This window comes from Octopus bimaculoides, chromosome 2 (assembly GCF_001194135.2).
Source record: "Octopus bimaculoides isolate UCB-OBI-ISO-001 chromosome 2, ASM119413v2, whole genome shotgun sequence".
Classification (NCBI taxonomy): Eukaryota; Metazoa; Mollusca; class Cephalopoda; order Octopoda; family Octopodidae; genus Octopus; species Octopus bimaculoides.
The window spans coordinates 93,858,123-93,871,101 of NC_068982.1; the positions used below are offsets into that span (position 1 = coordinate 93,858,123).

At 33.1% G+C, this 12,979-nt stretch overlaps 1 protein-coding gene across 9 annotated transcripts in view; it reads left to right on the forward strand.

Annotated features, from left to right (window-relative positions):
- Positions 1–10,430, forward strand: part of LOC106871763 (protein phosphatase 1 regulatory subunit 12A) — a 216,364-nt gene extending 205,934 nt beyond the window's left edge. For all 9 annotated transcript variants that reach the window (XM_052978463.1, XM_052978462.1, XM_052978465.1 and 6 more), the window contains one exon: positions 9,173–10,430. Coding sequence is in view for 8 of the 9 variants with exons in the window: in XM_052978462.1 (XP_052834422.1) it covers positions 9,173–9,259 (87 nt within the window). In the remaining variant the exon portion in view is untranslated. The remainder of the gene's footprint in view (positions 1–9,172) is intronic.
- The last annotated feature ends 2,549 nt before the right edge of the window (positions 10,431–12,979 follow it).

The window sequence follows — 12,979 nt, forward strand, 5'->3', positions numbered from 1 at the left end:
GATGATGATGATGATGATATATATATATATATGTATATATATATATATAACTCTTCGAAACGCCTGTGTTAGAATGGGGGTAGCTGATGAAGGAAAATGTTCTCTATGTGGCCTGTGTGTTTTCTGTACTCTGGTTATTATTATTTTTTTGTCCACATTTTGTTTGCAATGTCCTGTACCCAGATTTGCACCTATATATACAGGTAGATGTAGGTATGCACATACTTGTACGTATATATGCATATACTCATTTATTATTTGTTTTATATATATGTATATATATATATATGTGTTTGTGTGTGTGTGTGTAGAGAGAGAGAAAAAAAATTTTTTTAACTATATGTTCCGTTTAGAAAATTTGAATTATGCAACCAACTCCAAGTCATATCACACCCGGATTGAACTATTTTAGTCTATTTTCAAGCTATTTATTTATTCATTCCATTCTGTAGTTATCACTATAGTTGCCAATGATCAGTCACTCTGTACACTATGCATATGTCCATTTCATATTTGTTCAGTTAACATTTGAGGAGTTATCTTCTTTGCCCATTTTCAGAGCTGTTCATCAACACTAATGACATTTCTTCTTCTTCCAGTTATAGTTGCTGTTGATTGAAAATTGTTTTAGACTGACCACCTCAGCTATATGTTCTTAATGCAGAAAAGCAACAAGACAACCTTAGGAAATTTTGATATCTCTCTTTCTCTCTGGTGTGTGTGTGTGTGTGTGTGTGTGTGTGTGAGTGTGAGTGTGTGTGTGTGTGTGGTATTAATATTTGACAAAATACTTTGTAGTATTTATTTACATTACCTACCAAATTTCACCTGGTAAAATCAACTGTTCGTCTTTCTAGGTTTGATGAAGTACTTTCTCTCTTGGTCAACCCACTCATTCCACACACGCACACATATGCCTGCACACACAAACACACACACAGGCTTTTAAAGGCAATGACTCAGCATGGTGACAGTTCTATAGTCAATGCATTTTCAGTCTTAGCAAATCTTGGCAAGTTATATTGTGGATGTATGGTTTGGTTAATTGAATTCTTGAAAACTAGGGATTGGAGAAAAAAAATATTGGACGGGGACGGTGTGTGTGTGTGTGTGTGTGTGTGTGTGTGTGTGTGTGTGTGTGTGTGTGTGTGAGTGAGAGAAGCAGTTACTCAATCACAATAAACCTGTGAAAATTCTGCTTATTTTTATTCAGATATGGTCAGGTATTAGAGTAGTGGATAAACTATAAGCTAATGCTCTTTTTAGCTTGCATCATCTTGTCAAAAATGTTGTTTTTTTTTGTTAGGTCTGGAGTTACGTGGTCTTCACAAGCTCTCCAAGACCAACAAAATTGATACTGCTGAAGTATCATGTAAACTATTTCAAGTTTATGTCTAAAAAAAAAAATGTGGTGAGAGAATTGCAGTTGGTCCACCTTCTTGGAATGAAAGACTAGGCATAGTGGTTAGTGTAGGGTCTCTGGTGATGATTAATGGCTGGGGAGACTATGGATAATAGGAAGAGAGACAAATGAATTAGGAGTGCGTAAGTGAAAATGACATAAAACCAGAGGTCATAATAGTAGTTGTAGTTGAAAAGGTAGAGAGAAAAAAGCATGTCTGTGTGTGGTGGTGGTGGGGGACTTTATGCCACTTAGTGGATTGGTCCTTCTCTGGATGTGGCCCAGAATGTTTGTATGTATGTATTAGCAGCACCATCTTAAATGTAAGAGTACTAGTTTATTGAGAGCTTTCCTGAGCTTAGTTGAAAATCAGAGATTGAATCAGTTGGAGGCTGAAGTATTCTATGGTTCTGAATTTGAAAGGAAGGGCTATTCTTTGGGATGCAGTTCTAACCATGTGATGGATGTGCATCTGCCATGAGATATCTTCAGTGAATGTGAGGTCTAACATTTGAAACAATCCTGAAGGCTGTAGTTGCATGATTTTCATGTTTGAGGCAAGTGAGGTGTAATGATTTTTTTCTTTTTTATATTAGCTATGCTTATGTGTATATTGTGATTGACTTTTATTAGTCTTGTGTAAAATGTATAAAATGCACCCATATTAACCCATATGGAAGCAAATCATTCAGGAAACTTTACGTTGGCTTACATTAAAATGCTTTAATTTAGCTGTGAAATCTAGAAATTGACACTGGGATATGTTTTAGGTAAAAGCTTGACTCTGAAGTAGTAAAACTTTCCTCTACTTTATCTTTGAACACTGTGCCAGATTTAGTTTCCTAACTGATTTAGCTATATTTATGGCAATATATCTGTTTATCCAGGAAGCCAACAACAGAATATTTCTGCTGTCAGGAAACTATTTTAACTCTGTCTAATTATATAATGTTTGTCAAAGTAGGAATGGCTAATGAATTCAGGAAAGAATAGACAACTCCATTTAGTTTCTCCTTCCTTCTTTCATACACACTCACATACTGGCACTGGTTATGATGACTAGGTTATGACATTGATCTGATCAATTGAACAGCCTGCTTGTGAAATTAACATTCAAGTGGCTGAGCACTCCACAGATACATATACTCTTAACATAGTTCTCAGAGACATTTGGTGGGACACAGTGTGACAAGACCGACTCTCTGAAATACAAGTACTACTCATTTTTGCCAGTTGAGTAGACAGGAGCATTGGGAAATAAACTGTTCTTGCTCAAGGACACAAACATGCCACCAGAAATCAAACTCACAACCTTACGAATGTGTGCCAAATACCCTAACCACTAAGCCATGCACCTTCACTCAGCTGGCAAAAATGAGTTGTAACTGTATTTCAAAGGGACAGCTTTGTCACATTCTGTGTCATGCTGAATTTCCCTGAGAAGTATTTTAAGAGTACACGTGTCTGGAGTGTTCACCCACTTACACGACCCGTGTGTGCGCACACTCACACACATTTGATGCTAGTGAGTTTTACAAGAGGAGAATACATTTTTGCCAGGATCTTCCTTTGATAGTTTAAATTAGTTCCATCTGGGCATCAAAACTAGGTCACTGATTCAGTTCATTTAGAACTCACCACTATTACATTCTGTATTAAGATAAAGAAGACTATGCTTGTTATTTTTAGGCTTGCTTTGTTTTTTTTATTTTCTGCTGTTAGCTGTTGTTTCATTTTTAAAATGATCCATGCTGTTATTATTTAATCTAACAGCTTCTTGTGATTATGTTCATCCAGCTATCCTACATCATGCTATGTTCTTGGCCTGTTGGTAACTTATTAACCATTGTCGGATTAGTATTTTGTCTTTAAATATGTATTACATTTAATGTTTCATTTCTTTACTCAAAATATTTTGTGGAAACTTTCATTTTGATTTTGAATTTTATTTTGAATATTATAATCATTTCCCTTGTCTGATTTGGATGTATAAATTATTTAGTGCCTTCATTTAATCTAAAATGAAGTGAAACATTAATTGGACGTGTTTCAAGTTACTTAAACTCTACAGCTTTTAGTGCATAGTTACTTATTTATTATTATTGTTATTATTATGCTGGGAAGCTGGCAGAATCATTTGAGCATATTCTCATTATGTTCCAAGTTCAAATTCCACTGATGTCGACTTTGCCTTCCCTCCTTTCAGAATTGATAAAATAGGTACTTACTGAGCACTGTGGGTTCAACATAAGACTTTCCTCCCCTGCCAAAATATCAAACGATTATTATAATTTTATTTTTATTATTATTATTATTGTTACTATTATCAGTATTATTTAGGTAGTAAGCTGGTAGAATAGCCTCCTCCTCTCCCCAGTTGTTGGTCTTGTGCTATAGTTACAATGCTTTTTATTATTATTATTATTATTATGGCAAGTTGGCATAATCATTAATACACAGGACAAAATGCTTGGTGGCATTTCCATTTTCATGTTCTGAGTTCTAATGATGTCAAGTTTGACTTTACCTTTCATCCTTTCAGGGTTGATACAATTGACTTAACCACTCCCACTGAAATTGCTGGCCTTGTGCCAAAATTTGAAACCATTATTATTAATATTCATCATTATTATTAATGAAAGGCTGTGTGAGCTGGCAGGATTGTTAGTGCATAGGGCAGAAATGTTTAGCAACAAATTAAGATGTCCAAATCATATAAGAGAAGTGATTAAAATATTCCTAGGTGAAGAGCTGGCAGAATTGTTGGCACATGGGACAAAATGCTTTATGGCAGTTCTTCTGGCTGTGTGTTCTGACTTAAAATTCCAAGGTTGATTTTTGCCTCTCATCTTTTCTAGATGAATAAAATAAATACCAGCTGAGTACTGGTGTCAATGTAGTTGACGAGTTACCTCCCCCAAAATTTTAGGCTTTATGTATATTGTAGAAAGGATCATCATTATTACAAGATGATCACATTTTCCAATACTGTAGGAGATAAATGAACTCCAAGCTATATTATTTCCAATAGGGAAAATCTTATATTGACAAAACTAACATTGAAGCAACAGTAGTAGTTGTAGTCTTTATAGTAAATACTTAACAGCAGTTATCTTAGTATTCTTAACTAACAACTAAAATATTTTCTTTTTAACTTCAAGGTAAGCAATGTTAAAATTTCATGTGTATGCCAAAAATATTTAAAAGATTGTTGGTAGAATTTAATTTCATATCTGTTCTAAAATGGTAATTGTTTAATTTGTTGGAATATTAGAAAAATTTCTATAGAAATTTTTTTTTTTGAAAAGTTAGACGTTTTTTCATGTATTATTTTACCTCAAATTTAATTTTCTTTATAAGATATAGTACAATTGTATCAGTTCACATGAAATTGTGTGGGTTAGCTATTTCCAATTTCCATTTGAAAATGTCTTAATTTCTGATTACTTTTAATTTACCAACTCCTAACACAAAATAACTTAATGACTGAATTTACATTTATAAAATTTTACAATAGGTGCAAAGAAAATCTCTTTCCTTGTTGAGATAAAACATCATGCACTGTCAAGGCAAGGAAACAGTAACACACTTGCACACACACACACATATATACACACACACACACACACACACACACACGTATGTAAACAATAGGCTTCTTTCAGTTTCCATCTACCAAAGCCACTCATAAGGTTTTAGTTGACCCATAGCTATAGTAGAAGGCACTTATTGATGGTGTATTGTTGTGAGATTGAACCCAGAACCATGTTGTTGGGAAGCAAGTTCTTACCTCACATCCATACCTGCACCTATGTATAAAAACAGTGTATATATGATTTGTTGGACCAAATAATTCATTAAATTCTGATGCAGTCCTTGTTTATTGTTCAATTTCAATTTATTCTATCTGCTTGGTGAGTCAGATAGAAGATAATGCCACCAAAACATTTTAGTAGTTAATGGTTTGGTATTTATCTATCTAGCAATTGCAACCTGTTATTAGGCTAAATCAGGTAAAAGATGTATTTGAATCTAGATAAGCAGTAATTTAGAACTGATAATATCCTTTTATGGAATGCATTTTTTTTTTAATAAATAGCTATATCTGTTCAATTCTCGTCAGGCAAACATTTTTTTGTGTATTACCTCACATTCCTAAAGTTTAGTCACTTAATAATGAAGCAGTTGAGTTTTTCTTAAAATTGTTTTAAGTTAATGCAGTATCTCTAAAGGTCTACAGACAGTGCTCTGTTAGTATTTTATCATGTCTATTTAGATGCAAGTTATTTTCTTCAACTCAGTAGTTCCAAAGCTTGCTTAAGCAGAAACTTTTCTTTCTTTTTGTCTTTTTTTTTTTTTTTTTTTTTTTTTTTTTTTTAATTTTCAGGATTTTCCCTGGAAAAGGGTGTGTTTATAACAGTTATTCCATACCCTAAAGCTAAAAAGACCACTTGCATTTCAAAATTTGAATTCTTTGATATTTATAGTTAGAAACAGCTAATTAATGCTTAATGTATTGTTCTATGTCATATAATGCTTGATAAATGGAATATATTTATCATTTTCATTGTCATGTGTCTGCTTTCCATGTTGGCATGGGTTGGATATGGATTGTCACAGTTGAAGTTTTTTATACAGACAGATTAGATCTTGCTTATTTGTTTCAGTTTGGCTTGGTTTCTATAGTGGGGGTACCCTTCCTAACATCAACCATTTTACAGTGTGTTAGGTGTATTTTATCATGGCACCAACAAATTAATGGTTGTCATGTCTTCAATTATAATGAATTAGTGTATTTTGAACCTACATTTTCTCTACTTGTTTTGCAGCTACTTAAGAGTGTATTGGGTGCATTTTATTGTGGCACCAGCACCAGTGTGGTTTACTTTAACCCCAGTGAAACAAAACGGTCATCACTGCTAAAAATTATCACTATCAGTATAGAAGTAAATGAGTATTTGAAATTAATCTACTTAACTCATCTATGGATAGATGGATTAGAAAATGTATAAGAACATTTTATTGAAAAATGCTTCAAACTGTGGAGCATTAAGACATTAATGGCCAATGCTATTACATACCTTTATGAACCATGTTAAGATTTTTTGTTATTTTAAGTAATTCTCTGTAGCTTATTTTATATAACAAGTTATATAATTGAATCATTCTTGCTACCTCCCTTCACAGTTTAAGTTCAGATCCCACCCTAGTTGAATACGTTTTCATATTCCTGAAGTCAATAATATAAGTAAAGTGGCAAGCTGGTATAATTGTTTGCATACTAAGCCATATGCTTAGTTACATTTCATCCTTCTTTATATTCTGAGTTAAAATTCTGCTGAGGTTGGCTTTACCTCTCATCCTTTTGTACCAGTTAAGCACTGCAGTCATTGTAATCGATTTACCCCCTCCTTCGAACTTGCTGGTCTTGTGCCAAAAAACTTGAAGCCAATGATATAATTATTTATCAAGTGCTGGAGTAAATACAATTAACTATCTCTTGAATGCAGTTGTTCTAGGATGACCACAATGCAATAGTTGAAAACCATGAAGAAGTGGAAGAAAAGATTCTTCACTTAAAGTAAAAAAAAAATAACTAATTTTATCCTTAATGATTTTGCTGGTAAACAATAATTTTCAGTATTTTTATTTTGTTTCTCTTTTTGTCGAATAAATTATTACAGCTTTATTTTTTGTTTTTATATTCTTCATTTCTATTCTTAGCTTCTCTCTCATTTTTGCTAATTAATAATAGCGAACAACAACACTTGAAGCCATTTATTAGTAATTTTATATCATACAGTCTGTTTCAACAATAACCTATTCTTATTCTTTTCACTTAACTCTATCATTAATATGAAATATATTCAACACTGTTACAGTTTATTTAAACTGGGTCATATGTAAGCACCATAATTTCTTTTTCTATTTTTAATTTTAATTACTATACCCTTGCATTCTTTATCTCAGCTACTACTCTCTCTTCTATCTATATCTTATCTCCCCCCCCCCCCCCCATCTATATTCTCTGTTTCTCTTTCATGAATGTTTTGTTCTTACTTGAACTCTTTATTTTCTCATAGCTGAAACAGAAATTCATCTTGACTAACTAACTAACTAGATGTTTCTATCACTATTTTCTTCAGTCTGTAACAATCAGAATGTTTCCCATTAGCTGTGATATTAGCTTTAACTCCTAACGATACATCTCTTTCATCCAGTGTCATCTGTAGTGGGATTCAGTCACCATCATTAACTATGTGAAAAAGCAACAACATACTATCTAATGCTATTATCATGCTAGTCTAACAAACTTATCAAATTCACTATAACCTAATGGCAGTATCCCTTCAACCTATCATCCACATCAGAGACTTGTAGACATTCCTTAATACAACTGCCGAACCAATCATTAAATGTCATTTCTTGTTAATTAAAAAGAAAAACAAAAGAAAAGATATAAAATGGAAATTTAGAACACTTCCATTTAGATTTTTTAATTATTTCCACAATATTATTTTTAGTCTCTTAATTAAATCCTCAAACATATGTTATTTTCCCTAAAATGCACTTTCAGAGCATGGTTCATTAATTTCATAGCCAGTTAATTAGATGATTCCTGTCTTAACAGTAGTACTGCATTGTGTCCTTAGCTATGGCTAGTAATTCTCAAATGGACCAGTCTATCTAACAGTATACTGTCAGCACACTTTTCTAACAAACAGGCGCTTTACTTTTGAATGTTTCATTAGTTTCCAGTGCTAAGTTCAACTTCTCATGTGGACATTATTTAAAGGAGAATGGATTCTGCCCAGCTAACTTGCACTATATATTTTTTATGAAGATGGACTTCAGAGCTACTCTTTTCACATGGAGACTTATGTCACAAACTTATGTTGTATTTTGCTACTTACTATTGTTGGTTGACTTTAAGCAGTGCAGTTACGCATAGCTGGAGTACATGCTTTATGGCATTTAGTATGGTAAAGCAAAGCATCGTTAGGTCCTGCCTAGCATTTCTTCCTTCTGAAGTGAATTACATAACAGTAAAGTTAGTCCTTAATTAAAGTTACCTTGTGTCACTAAGTGTGAATGAATTGACTTCTGTATTTGACTTCACACCATCTATTAGTTGTATAATCTATTACAACGTAACATAACATTACAATGACCCTTTCAAATAGATCTTAATATTTCCAGAAGCTTTGGTACAGTTTTCATAATGCTATTAGCTTTAATGGAAATTTATCATGTAGAATTCTCTGAAACATTTCAAGAAATCATGTTAGGCTTAGTGAGAAATGTACAACCCTCAGTTTCATCTAGTGTTGGCATTGTTTTATAGTTTAGAGGTTTAACATGTAGTTATATGCTGTGAGATGTTATGTTGTTATCACTGGTTCTCCCTTCTGAGCTTCTAGTTTCCTGTGGCTAATGTAAATTTAAAAAAAACTACTGAGGATATGTATCACATAATGTGTCTTCATGCATTAATCCTTGTAATAATTTCTGGCTGTTAAGATTGAATATATTTGAAGCATCTTCTGCTTTATATTCAGATACAATGTATTCCAACATTTATTGAATTTTTTCAGTTCACCACTCCACATTTTTGTTAACTTACTTTTTTATTATTTATTTATGTTTTCATATATTTTGTACCATAGGCAAATTTCAAAATTGAGGACAATTTAAATTGTTGGGTTATTTCATTCTTACTTAAATCATGGAGTTTTGCTTTACTTATTGTATCTATTTTCATTTTTGCAGGAAATGGACAACTTGCGATCTATAAATGCACGACTGAAAGAAGAGAATGGAGCTTTAATAAGAGTGGTCAGCAAACTCTCCAAGTAGTCAGAACTGCTTTATTATTACATTTTATACACATACACACACATATTACTTATGCCTCTTCTCGTTCTTGTTCTCCTCCCACTTCTTTGTTTACTTACTACTTACTCCTCCCATTACTTTAATTCATCTTTTTTTTCTTTTCATTACTCCATCATTATCATCATCATCATCATGCTCATTATCATCACCATGTACATCATAGCCAGGTTCCCCAACTCCACACAGTTATGTCAAAATTTAAACTTTCTGCTTACACTGGAAGTTCAGTTGAAATCTGATTCTGTTCTTGTCTTCCAAACTACAGTTCTTGCATATAACCGCCATGCCAACCTTTTTGCAGCTGCTTGGCTCTTGTTGAGTACCTATTTGCATGCCAGCATACACAACTATGTAGATATAAGTAATGGTTAAAGATCAACTTAAACTATAGTTTTGAAGGTGATGTTTGTCTAGCTTATATTGAGGAATGAGTCCTTTTCATATCTCCTGAAAGCTGCCTCCAAAATTGTAAACCATTTTATATAACCTTATACTGTTTCTATTATACATTTGACACCTGTTTTTTCTTGCTTCTCTCTCTCTCTCTCTCTGTCCCTCCCCTCTCTCCTTTTTCTCTTTTCTTTTTATTTTCCTTATATTCTGTTAATTTTAGTGTCGAGTAAATGTAGTGTGTTGTTTCACACAGGCAGAAATAATAATTGATGAAGGAGCTATGAACTGTCCATTTACTCTATTCCAGTCTATATTCTTTATGCTGTCTTTTTGTTTTTCCTATTAATAATTGTCTTATTTTTGATTTTTTTAAAAATTTGTTTTAATACTTTTATCATCTATATTTTATTCATCACCATAACACTTGTTGGTTATTATTACTGTTATTATTCCACTCCATTCCTCATATTGATTCTTCTGTTGTGAAAGGTGGGACCTACTGCCTGTGCAATATGAAGAGGTAGAGGTATAAAGTTTTAGGCCATCTTCTATAATGTCCATCATGATGTAAATATAGCTTGCTATCATTCTTGGACATGCTATTAATTTTTGTTTCCGAAACTTCTTCATTTGATTCTTGATTATGTCCATATAATTCATATAATTGTAAATTGCCTGCAGTGAATTATTTTATCAAACCCAACATCCCAAAATAAAGAGCATAGATTTTCATATCTGATCCTTTTATTGTTGTTAATTTTTCTTCGTAGATATTGAGTGAAAATGATGCAAAGCATGTAGCTTGCCAACATTTTTGGAAAACAGGGAAAACTTTTTTTCTTTTTCTTTATAAATTTCTTATCAGCTAGGGTGTTTTATTTTGAAATAGGAGTCATTGTGTAAAATGTTACTGAAGCAAAATAAGGAAGTAGTTGACAATCATATTTCATGACCAGGTTCAGAATTTACTGAATTTCTCTATTAAATTGTGGTACTCATAGGTTGTGTTTTTATAATAAGAAATAAAAGCTATCTCTTTTTTTAATTGTGTTATCTTTCTCCTACTCAGCAATTTTTTATTCCTGTTTTTGAAAAAATTATTTCAGTACTTTCAACACACACACACACAGACCAAGTATGTATTCTTTAGACAAATATAAAAAAATGCTCAATACACACTTGTGCAAATGAGCAATCTTCTCTCTCTCTCTCACACATATTAGTGTGTGTAGAGAACCAGAAAATCAACACAATACTCTACATTCTGGTGTTGTGGCCTTATTCCTTACCTCTTTATTAATCTACTGAAGAATGTAGACACTATGCCAAAGAGGTAGACAGTATGGAAACTTAGCAGAATTGATATCTTCCTTCGGCTTCATGCACTTGCAGGAACAAGCATATCTCTCATGCATATATACTTCAAATTGTCATGTGAGGGTCTGCTCCAATTTTGAAGATGTTGGCTTGATAATCCTTGGTTTATAGGGAGCAAGAATGAATCCCTCTTTCTGCCTTCAACTCTGAACTCTGCAGCCACTGATAGGTTTTTGATTGGTTTACATTAGCTTCCTAGGTATGGAGTGGATATAGGCCAGCTGCCATCTGTTTTCAAAATTTGAAGTCTTTCTGTTTTTGCTTTCATCCTATGCATTTTGGCTATCTTTTTTAGCATTTGGTCAGCTTCGTTAGCCATTTCTATTTTTGCAGTGTGTATCTCTACTCTATTTCTGAGCTTCTTTGTTCACTGAATGAAGCATCTTCTGGGATTCATGTACTCTCACTATCATCATCATCCAGTCATTGGTCTTGTTTAACTACTTCTGCAGTCCACTTGTAGCCCTCTTCTACCTTCTTTCCTTGACAGGTAGAGGTGGTCTATATCTATCTTTGGATGGTGTATTTTATTGGTAGTTATGTGTTTTCTGGTTTTTGTGTTCATTCTTTGTAGGTTAACTAGGTTTCAGTTGATGACATTGAAACTATATTATACAACAGGTACTATTAAACTTTTAATAGCTTCTATGCAATTCTTGGAGCTCACTTTCCAGGACCTGCCTTACTCTTCTTTAGCACTCCTTTTAACATTGGCAGTTTCGGCTGGGAAAGTTTTTCAAATTCCTTTCAAGGTAACACTGGATGATTTTGTTTTGTTCCTTTGATTGTGGAAAGAGTTGTCATCCCTGTACTCTCTATTCTATGGATGGTAAGTTGCAGCCCTAATACCAGGGCATCTCCTGGCAGTTCTGCCATTTCAGCCAATAAATTGTGGGTAATATGTCTCAAACATATCCCATGTTTTAATGAGTGAAAATGAATGAGATTGCTGGATTTATCATTCTTGTACAAGTTCTTGTGTTTTTGAAAGAAAACCATCTGATACCATACGTTTTTGAATGGAGATAGTTGGAACACATGTTGTATTGATGTCATGTGGTGGATTAATATCAGGATATTGGTGTAAGTGTGATCTAACCAGATGAATCAAATTTTGAAGCACTGCTACAGATAGTTGGTTTTCTTTTATGTCTTCAGTAGTACTCCTTTATCCTTGGAAATTGGTCAAGGCCTTCACAGTCATTCCATAACACAAGGACATTCTTTAGATTAGTATCTGTTTTGAGTTCTAACAACCACTCACTGATAATTAAAATGACAGGCTGAGTCCTGAGTGAAAAAAGCAATATTATTATTATGATGCTTTGGGTCAAAATATTAGTGTCACACAAAGTCTTAAGGTATTTAGTTTTGACCTTCATATTCCGAGTTCCAAACCTGTCATGGTTAACTTTGCATTTCATTCTTCCAGGGTTTGATTAAATGATTACCAGTAATATCTCAATCAACTTATTGTATTACGTATTCAATATAACTATTTTTTTTTTTATTGTAGGATGCTCTTACTCTTTTCTGTTTTTTTTTCTTTCCTTTTCTGGATCTTTTTTAAAACGGGGGCCACATTTTTCATTAACGAAACACTTTGAAACTTGGAACACTGGTAGAATGTGTCATATAAAACATCTTTTTTCTCTTAGTCTTCTTAAAAAAAAAAAGAAATCCATAAGTTATTCCATGTGAAAGTTGTCGTATTTCTGTAATTTCAACCAATCACTGACGTCCATTCAGCCGATATACATTAAGTGCCGACTACATAAACAAATGATTCTGAAACAATTAACCCTAACCCTAACCCTAGAGTTAGGGTTAGGGTTAAAGCAATTTTAAAATGAAAAAAGCAAATAAAACGAAGGTATGGAGATTAAATACGCTTTACATCGCTTAATCAGT